This window comes from Desmodus rotundus, chromosome 7, assembly GCF_022682495.2.
Source record: "Desmodus rotundus isolate HL8 chromosome 7, HLdesRot8A.1, whole genome shotgun sequence".
NCBI lineage: Eukaryota > Metazoa > Chordata > Mammalia > Chiroptera > Phyllostomidae > Desmodus > Desmodus rotundus.
Window position 1 is genome coordinate 121355237 of NC_071393.1, and position 16319 is coordinate 121371555.

At 43.5% G+C, this 16319-nt stretch overlaps 1 protein-coding gene across 6 annotated transcripts in view; it reads right to left on the minus strand.

Annotated features, from left to right (window-relative positions):
• STON2 (stonin 2) overlaps nt 1–16319 on the minus strand; it is a 123845-nt gene that overhangs the window by 71789 nt on the left and 35737 nt on the right. For all 6 annotated transcript variants that reach the window (XM_045201182.3, XM_045201185.3, XM_045201179.3 and 3 more), the window contains exon 4: nt 7596–7793. In XM_045201182.3, coding sequence (XP_045057117.2) covers nt 7596–7793 — 198 coding nt within the window. The remainder of the gene's footprint in view (nt 1–7595; nt 7794–16319) is intronic.

Consider the following 16319-nt stretch of genomic DNA (forward strand, 5'->3'; position numbering starts at 1 on the left):
AACCAATCACTGTGATCCTAAGCCAAATAAGAAGACTTCTACTTCCAGAGGCTTCAGGGCTAACCACCTTACGTACTTGAGACCTCCTGTCCACTGATCCTTTGTTGAGGCAGAGTTAACATCTTATCTAAAAAAGATAGCTCAGAAATCTTTCTGAAGCCTGAGTTTGCTGGGTGTTGAATGGTTTGCCCAAGAGCTTTAATGAGTGATTCCTACTCTCATTTAAAGCAGTGGTGTTAGATGACTCACCTGGGAAGCTCCTTCCAGTGAGAGACCCCATCCTCCACAAGGGAATTTGATGACCTACATTTAAAATATTCAGCACAATAATTCAAAATTACGACCAAAGGAACTCATTTCTATCTTTCTCAATTCTCTTCCTAGACTCTAGACTTGGAACCAAGGCATACTGAGGGAAGCTTTCCTTGTTTTCTGAGGTGGGAGGCAAGGGCATAATGCTGCTGCGATGTGGTCAAAAGAGGAAACACAACTGAAAATATTCACTGGACACCTCCTTCGGTCCAGGCATGGTGCTGGAGACCAGACCGTGGGGACAAGCCAAGCAGGAAAACATCACTGTTGCCCTGGAGGACCCGAGTTTGATAGGGAGATGACTTCCATGCAAAAAGCACTCCTAGCCAAGATCAAACAGATGGTACAGGGATGTGACCTGGAGCAAAACTCAGGAGAGAACCTACTAGGGGACGGAATTTTTAAAGTAACTTATTTTTGTTTCCTGAGCAAAATATATTCAAAGGTAAAAATAATCACAAAACACAAATGTACTTTAAGAACAATAAGAATCCCCTGTAACCCCATCACGCACATGATAATTCCAGTTTACTGGGCATTTGGGCCCTTGAGTCTGGTCTGATGCTCTTCCAGCTGCAGTGGGGTTATGACAGCACAACAGAGTCACAAGTTACACTGTGTTAAAGAGGCAAGGAGCCAGGGGGATGCTCTTGTATCATCGCCCTCAACCAATAATGATGGGAGAAAATTTCTGAGCATCTAATGAGTTCTTCTTACAAAAATTGGAATCTCAAATCCATAGCCTTCTACCCAGCATAAACACTTGTTTCTGAGGGAAAACATGAGTCCAAAATCCCTGGGGACACCCTACTGCTCTGGCAGACCTCCACTGTGATCAGTTAAATGCAAATGAATCGAGAACATCTGGTCTGTATTTGTGCTAAAGCCCCTGAGGGTTTAAATACAAAGAAAGCTTGACAAAATGTAGTCTTGGGTCTGCTGAATCTAGGATTCATAAAAAAATGGCCAAGAGGTATAACAAAGCCTGAGACAAAGTAAGGCTAACTTTGTAAATCCAGGAAAATTTGTCAAAGTATTTTTTTTCTGATTTCCCAACACTGTACCAATGGCATGTACTTCCAAGTCAAATTTGCTGGCTGTGTGTTTGGGTTTCCACATCAGATGAGCAGGTAGGCAGTATGGGTTAGTGAACAATTAAATTTATATATATATATATATATATATATGATCATACATACAGACATGTATACATATAACATGTACATATACATATAAACACTTATGTTCATATATACACACAAGTATAAATTATACATATACATAGATTCATACATACATATGATTTCAGAACTTTTCAATGTCTTTAGTAAGCTAACAGATGCTATAAATCTCCAACAGAGGGGACACAGTGTGGCCTAATGCATTAGCCCCCAGCATCCTGGTTTTTCTTGGGCTGCTCCATGGACACACTTCAGAGAAATATTGGATCTTAAACCCAAATGAGACACAGATGCCTGGAATGCAGATGACTCACCACCCGCGATTTCACTCCTTTCATTCTGGATCCATTGCTCAGACAATTATTAAACACCTGCTGTGTGCTTCAGCAGGTTGTTGTTCCTCACTATTGCATATATGCCTGTTCATTCTAATCTCATATTTAAACCTACACTTCTATTGTGCTTTAAAAAACCAAACAAACCCAGAACTGAAGCCCACCACTTAACTGAAGCCTATGGCACTGCAAACATTTCTGTGCTTTCTCTCCCCTGCTTGCAATGGGCTTCAAAGGCAGAGGGCTTATTTTTATTCCCTCTGACTCTCCTACTGTTTATTCACCCACATAAAATCAGTGGCATGACCGAGCTACCCTGATTGTGAAGGGTGAACCTGTCATCTAGGCAAAGGGGACCCTGGGGAGGTAGGTGGTGAAAGAGGAAGCGAGCATTATTAGGAACCTTGCTTACTCCCAATCCTCCCACCATTTGCCCTGGAGAGCTGAATCCCAGAGCAAACATCAACACGCTCTCCAGCTCTGCCGCGCACACCCTGTGATTTAGCCAAGGTGAGGAGATTTGTTTGCCTTGCTCCTCCTAATTATCCCCTTGGTGAGAAAATGAGAAGAAAGTGCAGGCTGATCACAGAGTCTTTCCCTCCACAATTACACTTCGAATCAGGATGGCCCCGTGGGGCTGCCAGCTCCCTGTATAACTCCCGCCTTGGATGACAGGGAGGGGGTGCACCAGGTGCACAGTAACAACACAGTGTAATGGGGCCTCGTTAGGCAAACAGGCCCGGCGGGGGCTCCACAACCCCACCCCACACAGGAGATGAATCACAGAGCACCTGCCAGGGAAAACCCAGGACAGCTGGGCCGAGGGAGCAACTCTTCACCCACTTCCCTGTGCAAGGCATGGGAGCCGGGGTAGATAAACGACAACAGTCTCCCCATGGCGGCAGTTCCCCCAAAGACCTCAAGCTGTCAGCACACCAAGCAATCACGCCAAAGTCCCCAAAGTCCCCACAGGCCTGTGCACTGACCTGGAGCTGGCTCACTGCCGAGCGCTGCAAAGCCCTTCTGGGATGCCATCCCACCAGGAGTGTCATTGACAGCCCTCTTTGGGGAAAGAAAGGAGCAGGCGGTAACTATGCTCCTTTCCCATGTCAAAGGGAAACCAGGCCCAGAGCTATCCAGTCAGGAATTACCCTTTAGTCCTATGGCACTTTGCACTGTACACAGCACCTTCACACATGTCGCCCACCCTGGACAGGGATGCTCAGCTCCATTTCACAGGTGAGGAAGGGAAGTTCTGGGGAGATGATGTGTCTAGAGGAGACAAAGACAGATGCAAACCTGCTCTGCAGCCTTGGAGGGGTGCAATGTAGCCTGACTGAGCCATCCAGCCTCCAAGGAGGGCTCTCCCGGAGCCTGGCCACCACCACAGGCCCGGCGCCACATTTCTCTGAAGCACTCAATAGCTCAACTGAAAGCCTTTATAAATCCCCCACTGCTGGCATGGGTGAACAGATGCCAGAGGTTTAGGAGCACTTGGTCTTTCTCCTAAACCTTGTTTTTCTTACCTTCCATGTACCCTGGGACCCAGGATGAGTTCAAGGCTTTTCAAAGCCACAATACCACCCTGATGGCACAGGTCAGGGTGTTCAGGCAGAGCCTCATGGGGTTCCCTCAGCGGGGGCTGCATCCAGACTGGCCATAGAGCCTGGGGAGAGGTTCTCACTGTCCCGGGGCCCGGGAGCATACCGCTGGCCACTTTGGGGCCTGGCAGAGTAGGTGCGTGTGACACGCAGGGGACTGCTCCAGCACAAGCAGACGGAGGCACTCGCCCGCCCCTGGGCCAACCCTGGTCTCACTGAAGATGAGGGTATTTCTTTTCACAATGCAGTGTCTAGAAACTTGTTTACATAATACAATGCTGTAGGCATACAGTAGTTATTGTAAACACTCATATCTGATAAGGAAACCTCAGTTTATTCCTCAAGCTTTCCTGCTACACATCTACTTAAAATCCCTTTGATCTTATTTAGTTTAAAAATAACCCCCAAGGCAACAACAGTGTGTGTGTGTGTGTGTGTGTGTGTGTGTGTCCTCTATTCCTATCTGTACAGAAGGTCTGGAAGGTCACATAGCAAACTGATAACCATGATGATTCTGGGGGCACTACCAGGTATGGGAACCACTGGAAAATGCTTTAGGACTTTGGAATCCAGGTTCATTCATATCTTAGTAGTGTCCTCTTAGAGAAGTTTCTCAACCTCCCACAGACTCAGAATCGACTAGAGAATGGGGAGAATGATGCCTGCCTTGCAGGATTGTTGTAAAGGCCAGAGATAATACCCACCTGGCACATAAGTGCATGCCCAGTAAGTGTTGGCTGTAATCATTCTACTTCTACAAAAGAGGATGGTTGCCCAAAGGCCACACCTCCAGCCTCCCTGTAGCCACCAGAGAACTAAGAGCATCACTCATCATTCTTGAGTCCTAGATTTGCATATCTGGCTGTGGAATGACCCCAGCCCATGGGCCATTTATTTCCTGGTGGAGATTAGCATGTATTGGCAATTCTCTATTTGCTCACCTCCATCCATGACCCCAAATCCATTTTCCACCTTTCTTCATCTGCTCTGTGGCCTGGTGGCTGCCCTGTGTGGCTTCCAGCTGGGATCTGCTGATGGGAAGCACCAGCTTGAACCTGGGTATTTATCCTCCACTCTCTCCCCACTTTGCCAAATCTCTGGCAGTGGCTCTTGTTGGGAACCTCCCTGCCTGGTTTCAGAAGCTGTAATCCCCTATAGCTAAGGCTGAGTAAAAAGACCTTGGGACCATAAGCCACTTAGGAGACAAAGTTTATCTTCCTGTTAGGGGCGCTGCCTCTGCCCCCTTTCACTTCTCCCTGCTTGGCCCTGGGGGGATGACTGGTTAGCCAATGATGGGTAAGATTCCTCAAAGGAGGGATGACCTAAGACATGCATGGTCACAAAGGGGCCCTTAGGGAAGGACTAGGGGGGCAATAGAAAAAGGGGGTGATGGACCCTCGACCCTCGGCTTTGACATAGCCTGAGTCCTCATTCTGTCTGCAAGGAGTCCCCTAATCTCTTGGCTGCCTTACTTCCCCTGCTTGACCTAAGCCTGAAACAATGCCTGAGGTGGGTATGGCCCTGTGCTGGAGAGAGCGGGTTCCCTGGAGCCATTAGGCCAAGGAAAGAATGCATAAAATCCTATGTAACCTACTTTGCTAATACCCTCAATTTAAATGATAAGGGTCCAAGCATGAAATGAGTTTGTTCCCCAAAGTTTTATGGCCCTTTAGCTATCTGACCCTGACTCTAAATAAGCCCTCATAGTTCTTTGAGTGTTATCTATTGTTTGATCATTTCTGTCTGACAGTGATTGATGAGCTTTACGTATATACCCTGTATTCCTATGCAAATTAAACCCAATAAAAGCCTGTCCAGGTACAGGACGAGGCTGGCCCTCTCTTTCACTGAGAGAGCGGCTGTGTCATCCCTTTTCCTCCACAGGATTTCTGTAGTCCATATGAATTTGTCTAGTCTCATCCATAATGCTATGGACACTGTGGGCTGGTGTCGGCATCAGCTGGCGCCCACACAGGGACCCAGGGCTACAAGCCATCGTTGTGGACAACACACCAACTTGGTTGGAGTGTGCGCATCAGCCCAGGTAAGGGCTGACAACACTGAGTGCTTTTCGGGAGGGTTGTAGGGTGTGTTGGATTTCAGAGGAAAAGGGTTTTCTTCCTAGGTTGCCCTCTCTTGCAACTGCTTTACATCTGCACCCTCTTTAAGTAAGCAGGAGCCTTGCTCTCTCTCCCAAGCATCTGCTGCAATCTCGCAGGTACCCGTCGAGCCATTAAGAGCCACAAGGGCGCTTGCCACAATAAAGACTCCCATGAGAGGATTAGCTGGACCTGGACTGGGAGAGAACACTAGGTTTCTCACCAGCCACAAGCAAAAGTCCACACAATGAGAGGCACACTGTAAAAACACTCACAAGCCCATCCCCGTGGCACAACCCCCAAATAGGTCTAGGCTTGGGAGAAAGAGCAAGGGCTCTGTCCCTTCTGTCACCAGAGCACCTGTGTGGCAGCCCATCTCTCATGATTCCAGCCCTCCGCTGCCTTGGTAAGCAGTCCTCTTATGATACTCCTTCAGAGAAACCCTCTGAGGGTTCCACCTGCTTCCTGCCAGGACCCTGACTGAAACAATAGACAGGAGGCTTTCTCAATGTGAGTGGTAACACTGTGGGAAAAGAGACAAAAAATAAAAGCTCTGGACAATGAGCTTTAATTAACAATGTCCAGTTCAGTCTGGAGCTCTGAGTTTCATCCCTGGAACCTTCAGGAATTGAAGCAATTTTCACCTAGTAGAGAGACCACTGAAGAAAGAGCCCGAACCTAGACATCTTGACTTTTCCTGCAGCGAGGAGCCCATTTTCCACTTCTCTAAAGTAACAAGATCCCTGGGACAGGCCAGGAAGAAGCTGCATCCTTGAGGACCACTCCTGAGTCTGTGCCCTTAAACTGGTCCATTATCTGCGGCCTCTACGGGAAGACTTGGGAAGGAAGTTGAGAGCACGGAGAGGTGAAGAAGGGGATAAGCACAGCCTCAGCTCCTGACAGTGCCTTCCCACCCATGAAACGCTCGCCATGGTGCAGATGCAGGCATGGATCATGCCTCGGCCACTGGCCAGCTCATCAGCCACAGGTATCGACCAGAATTGAGAGACTGTCTGTGAAAACAAAATGCTAAAAAGAAATGTAGTTTAATGTCTCTTTAGAGTCAATAGACATGTCCTTGGGTGAGGTTTTAAAAAAAACAAAAAACTGTAGCTTATGAAAAGAGAGAGAGACTGATAAACTAGAATTCACTGCAAGATTATCAAATACAAAGCTAAATCCTGTTGGAATCCTTTCTCCTTGTAGAACCCCCCAATGGCACACAGCATGAAGGCCATGTTACCCAAGTTTGAAAAATGATCCAGAGACAAATTCCTAGACAACATTTGAGAAGGAAAAACAAATATTATTGGACACATTGGGTAATTTCATCCATAGAAAAACTACCAGTAACTCCAACACTTTAAGAGGAAAATAATCTCTTGGGCCCAATAACCAAAACATCAAGAATACACAAGAACACACAATAACCTTCTAATGCTGTCCTAACCCTAACACATACTACGGTGCTTGTTGACAGGCCGTATTCCACCCACAGAGCCAGCAGGCATTCCATCCTACACCTACTGGAAATTTAATACATGGGACAGCAGGGTTGCACACTGATGCAGAGCTCAATTCAGGTACAACAGAATAAACACAACTGCACAATGATTTGTAGTCTAGACACAGTGGCCCAGTCCCATTCTTATTCCACTTCACAAAATGTTTACTTTTTCTCTGCTTAAACCTACCTCCCTCTTGCTGAAGAGGGAATGTACATGTGGGTGGTAGAACGAAAGATTCAGCCTTGTACATATTACATGTAGTTGTTATTCAAGGAGAAATACAACTGACAGGGAACAGTACTTGTACCGAACTGTCAGAAAATAACACATTAAGATATATTGCCAAATGTTTCCCAGCATCCATCATCTTCCAAGCAGTCAATCAGTACACATGGTTTATTCCCAATTGAATTTTGAACTACTCAGGTGTCTAGCTTTTGCACTAGATAACTACACCTGAACTTATTCTGCAAACAGACCTGGCTGCAGACATTTGAGTAATGGCAACGGGTCACCAAAAGTGATTTGCAAAGCCCTCCGGCTTGGTGCTCTGTCTTACCAGTCGAGTCGGCCCCAGAAGCCCTGCCACTCAGCTGCTCCTCTGCATTGATGAGCTGCAGGTCTGTGTACGAGGGGGCGCAGCTAGGACTACTGGTGTCTTCAGAATGTGTGGTCCAGCTGCTCTCAGAGGTCAGAGGGCACCTGCCCAGCGAGTTGAAGGAGGGGCACGTCCAGCAGGGCATGGTCAATTGTTGGCCTGGGGACAGACCACAAACCAAAAGCATACACTATAAAGAATTGTACTGTTTACCTTTACAACTTGTCTTTTTTTTTTTAAGAGGTTTTTTTTTTAAAAGACTCTTTCTCTTCTCTTTCTTTCTTTCTTTTTAGAGAGAGGGGAAGGGAGGGAGAAAGAGAGGGAAAGACACATCAAAGTATAATTGCCTCTCACACACCCCCTTACTGGGGACCTGGCCCACAACCCAGGAATGTGCCCTGACTGGGAATTGAACCAGTGACCCTTTGGTTCACAGGCTGGCACTCAATCCACTGAACCACACCAGCCAGGTTAGAGCTTATCTTAGTTTCATATTGCTCAAAGCCTATGAAATCTCAACAGTTGCCCAAGGCAAGGAAGTACAGGAAGTACTGTTACCATAAAACAGTCTGGAGCACAAAGGCAGTCTCTGCCCAATGGCCAAGACGTGGCAGGGCAATACTCTTCCACTGAGTTTGCTGAAAGCTAGAAAGATGAATGGATAGGACCTTGAGTGCCCAAAGGCTAGAAAGATAATTGGATTAGGAAAAAAGCTCTCCTCTCCCTAACTCAATAAGAACTGTGGACTTGAGCAGGAGATAGAAATGGTCTTCGCGAAGTGAGTCCACCATTCTCCCAGGTTGTAAGGCACCTAAATAAACCTCTTTCCTTTTGCATCAGCACCCTCCTCACAAGTTTGGTTTTTCTGGCGACAGGCAGCCAAACCTTGTTTTTTGTTTGGTAGCAGTTTCACTCATGATACTGAACAGAGAAAAGCAACTGAGACCCCACAGTGCTTCAGGGTCAACATCAGTCAACAGAGGTCTCCTGACCCTCAGACCAAAAAAATGAAGTCTTACGAAAGGATATCAATGATTGTAGGGTTTATTTTTCTTTCTAAACCTAGATTTCAGTTTCATTCAAACCCAAACACATGAGTCTTACAGTTTCATTCTTACCCTCACATTTTCTCCATTTTTAGTGACAGACCAAAGAGCTCAAGAAAATTCACCAATTTACACGGCAGAATTAGCTGTAGATTGGGTTAAGGAAGTATAAAAAAAATTTTAAAGAACTGATTACTTGCAGATAATATTTTTATATACATAACCCCCCCAAAGATCCTACTGATAAATTAGCAAAGTAAAAATTTTAACTAAGGTTCTTTACAACATTTCTGAAAAGCAGCAAGAAATATTTATAAAATGAAACTTAAAGCAAGATAGCATTTATAATAGCAACTAAAACTATGAAGCATACATAGTAATAAACCTAACAAAAGATGTATAAGGCCTCAGGAGATAATTCTAAAGTTTACTAATAGGCCATAAAGGAGACTTAAAAAAGGGAGAAATACATTTAGGGATAAAAAGATTTAATGTGTTAAAGATGTTAATTCACTGTAATTGAATAACAATAAAAAATTTTTAAAAAAAGAAAAAAAAAGATGTCAATTCTCCACAAATTGGCTTATAGATTTTATTGTATTATCAATCAAAATTCTAGATGTCTCTTTCCTCATATTAATAAGCAGAACCACACTATTCAGGTATGAATGAAATAGAATTTTTAATAATATATAAGTATACATTTAAAATAAATAAAATAGAAATGATACTGGGAAAATACTATGTGTAAAAAAATTAGATTCCTACTTCACACCATACAGAAAAGTCAATTCTAAGTACACCGAATGTCGAAGTGGGAAACGCTATGCAAGAAACATTTCAGAAGATGTAGAGCTACATATGCTCATGACTTCAGGACAGGGACAGTTTTCTTTACCAAGGGACACAAACCACTCAGCATAAAAGAAAAACAAATTTCACATCATGAATTTTAAAAAGTTCTTTTCAACAAAGGCACCATAAAGAGTGAAAAGATCATCCACAGGGCAGGAAATAATACCTGCCATATATCATATCCACAAGAAACTCCTTGAAATCAGCAAGAAAAAAGAGAGATACTCCAAAAAGAATATATTTGAATAGGTATTTTATGAAAGAAAAAATCTAAAAAAAAAAAAAAAAGATGTTCAACCTCATTAGTAATCTAAGAAATACAAATTAAAACCACAGGAGATACCACGACTCTCTCCATTTCCTGTTTGCCCTACCACCACGTGACAAAAATAGAAATGATAATTCCAAGTACAGGTGAGGCAGCAAGGCCGAGGCCTCTTTTATATACATGGCTGATAGGAGAGTAAATTTACAGTAAATTGGTCTTTTCTGATAAAGTTGAAGATAAACACACCCTAAAGCACAGTAATTTCCCTCTGACGTTTTAATACAAGAGAATCACTTATACATGTTCACCAGGATTTATGTTTAGACTCTTTCCAGAAGAAAAACAAAAAGAATGCTCACTGAAGCACACCCTTAATTCCCAAAGAGTAGAAACAACTGAAATATCCATTAATAATAGAAGAGATAAGTAAATTGTGGTACACTAATACAATGACATTCACAGCAATAAAAACTAAAGGAACTATCGCTACACTACAGATAATATAGAAAAATCTGAGAGTGTTGTGTTAAAGGAGCAAGCATGAGATAATACACAGAGTATTATTCCATTTAGATAAATAAAGTTTAATGCACATGTAGGTAGGGTAACTGTTAAGAATATTAAGTAACGTAATCATTTTCACAAACCCAGAGGAGTGGTGGTATAGAAGGGGGGAAAGGGGATGTTTGAAAGGAGTGATCAGTAGGGGAACCCAAGGGCTTCTGGGTGATGACAATATTCTATTTATTAAACTGGGTGATGGGTTGTATTATAGTTCTTTATAATTTAATATACATTAAATATGTTCCTTCAATTAAAAATAATAAATTTAATATACATTTAAAATATACAACTTAATATGCACTTAAAATATGTTCCTTAAAAATAGTTAAGTCTTATTAAAACCACACATCAAAAGACTTCAATTACTCAGAAAAAAAGCTATTTTAATTATTTATATTTTCACATTAGCTCTTTACATTTGTTAGATAAAACTTTAATATTTCCCTTGAAAGAGAAACAAAGAATAATGTAGCTGGGAGAGGCAAAGTCCCTATATCTCACAAACTGTTCTCATTTGGTCTAATATACTTTAATTATTAACTTAGCAATCTTGGATAAATCATTTTATTGAGGTTCTGAATTGAATGTCCTCGGGCCACAAAAATCAGTTCAAGTATTGGGCCATGAACCCTTCTCCTGGGACCAGCCCTTTGGTAGCCCGGCCAGAGAGCAGACAGGAGCCCTCATCCCAGGGCTTCACAGCCACATCCACTCAGCAAGGAAAGAATGATCAAAGATGGAAATTGGCCTCTCTTCCCCTCCTAAAAAGTTATCTGCAGGGATCCTGGTCCAGCCCTATAGCCTGGAGCAAGTTACTTAATCCATCTGTTGTGCGTTTTCACCTGTAAATAGGGCTAAAAATAATAGTACCCACCTGATGAGATGAGAAGGGTAATAATGACCAAAACACTTGGAAAAGTGCTTGACACAAAAGTACTCAAAAAGAGTTAAGTGGTAGTTGTTGTTATTTCCAGACATATCCGTGTGTCCAAATCTACTTGAAATCTCCACTTGGATCTCTCTCTCTTTTTAAAGATTTTTATTTATTTTTACAGAGAGGGAAGAAGTAGAGAAGGAAAGGGAGAGAGACACACCAATGCACAAGAGAAACATTGGTGGCCTCTCCACACCTGCACCCCAGGCTCCCACACAACTGGGAATCAAACCAGAGACCTTTCACCTTGTGGGACGACACCCAACTGAGCCACACCAGTCAGGACTCCGCTTGGATCTCTAACTTTACATGTCCAAAACCAAAGGACACCCCACTCCAGTTCCTTCATCCTTTCAGATGCTCAGAATGAAAGCTCCCAGTCATCCTTGAGTCTTTTCATATTTAGTCCCTCACCTGTTAGTCCCACCTTCAGACTCTATCTAAAATCCTATCACTTCCTACCATCTCCAAGCTACCACCTTGGTCCCAGACACCATCCTGTCCTGCCTGGCTCATTGCAATGTTCCCCCTCCTGGTCTCCTGCTTCTCCACTTGTCCTCAGCCACACAGTTTTAAGAGAACTACCTGTTCAAACTTAAGTCAAATCTTACCACACCTCTGCTCAAAATCCTCTAATGGTTTCCCATCTCACCCCCAGTAAAAGTCCAAGTCCTCACTGTACCCTTTCAGGACCTGTGTTGTCTGAGTCCCCAGGACCTCTCTGCTTGTCTCCTTCCCTTCTCCCAAATTCCCCCCACTCCAGTCACACACCAGAACATGACCATCCCCCAGAGACTTGTCACTTGTAGTTCCTTCCTCACTTGCAGTTTCTTCTGCCTGGAAGCCTCCTTCCCCAATTTCTGCAAGGTCACTCCTTCCCTTCTCTAAAGTTTTCACTCAAAACTTACAGCACAGAGAAACACTCCCTGATCGTATCTAAAATTTCACATTGTCTCTCACCTTACCCCCCTTTTTTGCCTTCTGTTTCTCTCCTTCCCACTTACCACATTATCTAACGCATTGTGTCTGTGCCTTCATCACGATTCTGGGATGGCTCCCCCAATATGCTCCGTGGGGTAGGAATATTCTGCTGTATCCTCAGTGACTCGAACAGTGAGTGACTGGCTCATAGTGGGGGCTCAAAGCACCACTGGTTGAATGAATCATAAACGTACAAGTAGTCATCTTACACAATACAGCAAATACAGTATTTTGTTTTTATCCTCTGGGATCCCAGGTAGATTAACATTTTTAATACTAACATACATGTTTATGTAGTGTCCTTTACTTATATGTTGACGTCTACTTACTGGGGCTATATGATATTTCCAAGGCTGTAAACATGCCCATCCATGGATATAAAATAGATGGAATTCTGGCCTTCGTTTGTGGCCGCCCTGTGATTGCACAGCTGGCAATGAGCAGCGGCTGTCCCAAGACTGGTTCAGGGGACCTCCTCCTCACCCCAGAAGGCTTCACTGGCAACAGATTGCCCAACAGACCTGCTGTTAGGCAGCCTGGTCTTGGAGAGAGCAGGGACTGTGGCCAACTTTCTCATAATTGCTTTCCCAGCACCTAAATATTTGTTGCATGAATGAACTAGTTAATGAGTGCATGCTTGGATAGTTCGTTATGTTTTGTGTCCCACACTGGGGGTGAGACGGACCACAAAGCCTGCCCAGGTGAGCTAACACATTCTCCGGAAAAGGACAATACTGGCATTCTAAATGGAATATTTAAAGATCCCTTTTAGATAACTATAAAAAGCCATTTTTGAAAGGTCCCTTTTCCCCATGGCATGATGGTAGCTTCAAATCCAACAAAAATATAACAAACAGTTTTAAGTGTGCTTTTTAAGGAAGCCCCCAGGAAAAAAGTATGTGTATATTTGTATATATACAGGGTGGGGCAAAAGTAGGTTTACAGTTACAAGTACACAGAACTGTTTATTCTTATATTATTTTCCATACGAACAACTGTAAGCCTACTTTTGCCCCACTCTGTGGAGATGTATATGTGTGCTTATGTAAGGTATATGTTATTTTATTTGTGTATGTTATGCTTGTGTGTATATGTATCCATGCATATATATGTGCATGTATACATTGTGTGTACAACCATGGGAAATCAAAAACTGGTAATAGTCAGCTGATAAGAAAAGGGCATGATAAGGAAGAGACTGGCCTAGTTTCCTTAACCATTCTGTTAAAAAAAAATTCACTTTGCTGAGGATGCTGTCCTTCAATCTAACAGCTCATTGGCCCCATAAACAGGAGTCACTTAGTCATTCTACAGTAGGTTACATATAGTACATCTTTCACCTTTTCGTTCATTAATCCAACAAATGCTGAGTGAGCACCTACTAGGCTCCATGCACCATATTCTGGGATAGGGGAATGAGGTAGACAAAGTCCCTTCCCTCTACTGGAGAAGAAAGACAAGAAACAAAGAAATATATAACTTGATGTCAGGGAGAGACATGGGCTGTAGACATTTAAAGCAGGAAAGTGCTGGGGAGGAAATGATTGAGCAGAGCTCTGAGTGAAAATAAAGAAGAGCTCTAGGGGCCCCAGTTACAGCAAGGGCAGGAAAGAACTGTTGGGAACCACAAGAGAGGTGGAGAGGGGCAGAGGGGCAGAAGGGCATTGCACCCTGAGGAAGACGGGCTCTGTTAGAATTCATTCCTAAGGTCTGAGATGGATTCCGGAAAGGTCACTAACAACATTTAAAAGCAGAGAAGAACAATTCAAGGTATTAAAAGAAAAGAAGACCTCCTCTGTTGCGAAGGGACATCCATGCACACCTCAAATGCAGTGGGCCTTGTCTACATAGCCACCCAATGTTTGGGATCTTATTCCACCCCCACCCACCACTCACCCCCAGTAGCCAGAATGAAAAACATAATAGAAATTAGACCACTGGACTGGTCTTCTTAGGGATTAAGTCTTTCAGCCGTCACCCCTGCCTCCCTCTTAAATGGCTGACATCATCTCTGGTCCACCCCCCAAACAAACAGCTCTTTCTCTGTCCCAGATAATCAGCTTCCCCAGACACAATGGGAGGGCCTTAGCCCAAGTTTTTAGGAAAGACATTTGAAGCACAGGGGAATACAAGGGTATTGCTGGGGCTGTGAGACAAATGTTCCGGAAATAAAAGTTTTTTTATGTGTGTAATTATGCATATCCTGCAGTATCTGCATAATGGGTCCAATTCAGCCTTGGCCTTGCTGCCAAATTGCCATGTCTGCAGAGGAAGGTCAGCGCATAACATGACAAGAGAACAGGAAGCCTCATGCTGATGATAATGCCGTAATTTTTTTTTTGAATTTTGAGAAGGAACTTTGCTCTTTCAGTCAACTTGTCTGCATGCATTTGCAAACATATTTTAAGCACCCACATACTTGTAAAATGCACAAACTACATAAAACCAGCCTTTGCTCTGAGAGAGTCTTTATCAGAAATGACCACTACATTCTTCCTGGTGCCCAGTGGAATTTTAAAGCCAGAGAAGGCAAAATACTAAGTTAGGAAAACTTTTTGCAACTGGGAAGACTGAGAAACACTATTGCTAAAGGCCCTAATGTGAATAAACCACCGCCAGGGTTTAGGTTCATTTTCAAAAAAAATTTCTTTAGCGGACAATATAAAGATTTAATTTTGAACAGATTCACCAGGAGCATATTTTGTTTAATACTTTCGTTCTGCTCAGGGTTTAGGAGGATAGTTATGCATTTAGTTGAAGATTCAGCAAAAGAGTTCTCAGTTACATTTCTCGATAGTTTTTAACCATGTAACCCAGATCAATCATATGGCATCTTCAGGCTGGAGATGTGAACAGTATTCTCACGGTTTATTTAATTCTTGAGTATTTGACATTTAAAATTCTAATACAGATTTTTCTAAAGATAATATCAACACAGCCTGATGTACAGAGGTCTTCTTAAGTCAAACCCCACATTTGGCCACCACCAAAGTCCACAACATGGAGGAAACGATTTTTACAAAAGATTCCAGGAGCGTAATTTTATATGCCCTCTCACCCTGGTATCCTCAGGTCCAAGGAGTTGATGCCAGTTGTCTTTCCTATGCATGTGGTTATAAAAAGGCTTGGTCACTCAACTGATTTTATTAGTGTTTTTTTCCTGAGGGAGATCTGCATCTCCTTATTCCCAGACTAACCACATTGGCACTTGATTCACTTCCTGCCCCAGTTGAAATCCAAAAGAAAGTTGTTCCCTTGATGGAGTCAAGCATTTCTGGAGTGGTTTTTCCCACCAGCTGTGGCCCCAGGTTATCCAGTCAACCTTGGTGTGCTTCAATGAACAGGACACTAAGTAGCCAGGTCACCCGGGTGGGGACAAACAACTCCATGGCTTCCCTAAGCTCTCCGGCTCACTTTCTGGCATTTAAATACCACAAAAATAAGATTTACCACTAATGACAGTCTCTTTGTCCCTAACTCAACCATGCCTACAGCCTCCTTGCATTTTAATTAGGGCCAACAGTGCATTGCCATTCCAGAGTGAAATCCAGTGCTCCCTGGGCTTTATTCTTAGGTGGCACAGCTTACAAGAGAAATTCTTTTGTTGTTTATACTCCATCTGCCCCCCAAACTGCAAAGAGTGGAGGCATGGGAACTGGAGGAAGGAAGAGGAACATCCCAGAAAGACATTTCTGCACCTGGCTACTCATGTGTGTGCGTGTGAGCGCATGGCATCCTTTGTTTCCTAACTTCGCTTTGCAAGGCAGGATGTTAAGGTATGGAACAGCTAGCTGAGTTAGCCTCCACTTTCTGCTTCCAGAAATGCAGACCAGGCAGGAGTGACACTAATTCGTTCCATTTATCCTCCATTGTTGTCCTCCCACCTATTTCTCCTAAGCCAAGATCATAATCTTCTCATAAAAGGATATGCATAGGAAAGCTGCACAGGACAGGTCCAAGATACACATTTTCCCTTTCTCCTGACACAGAGGGGTGTGATCAGAAGTGTTGGGCATTTAACAGAGGCAAACAGGCCA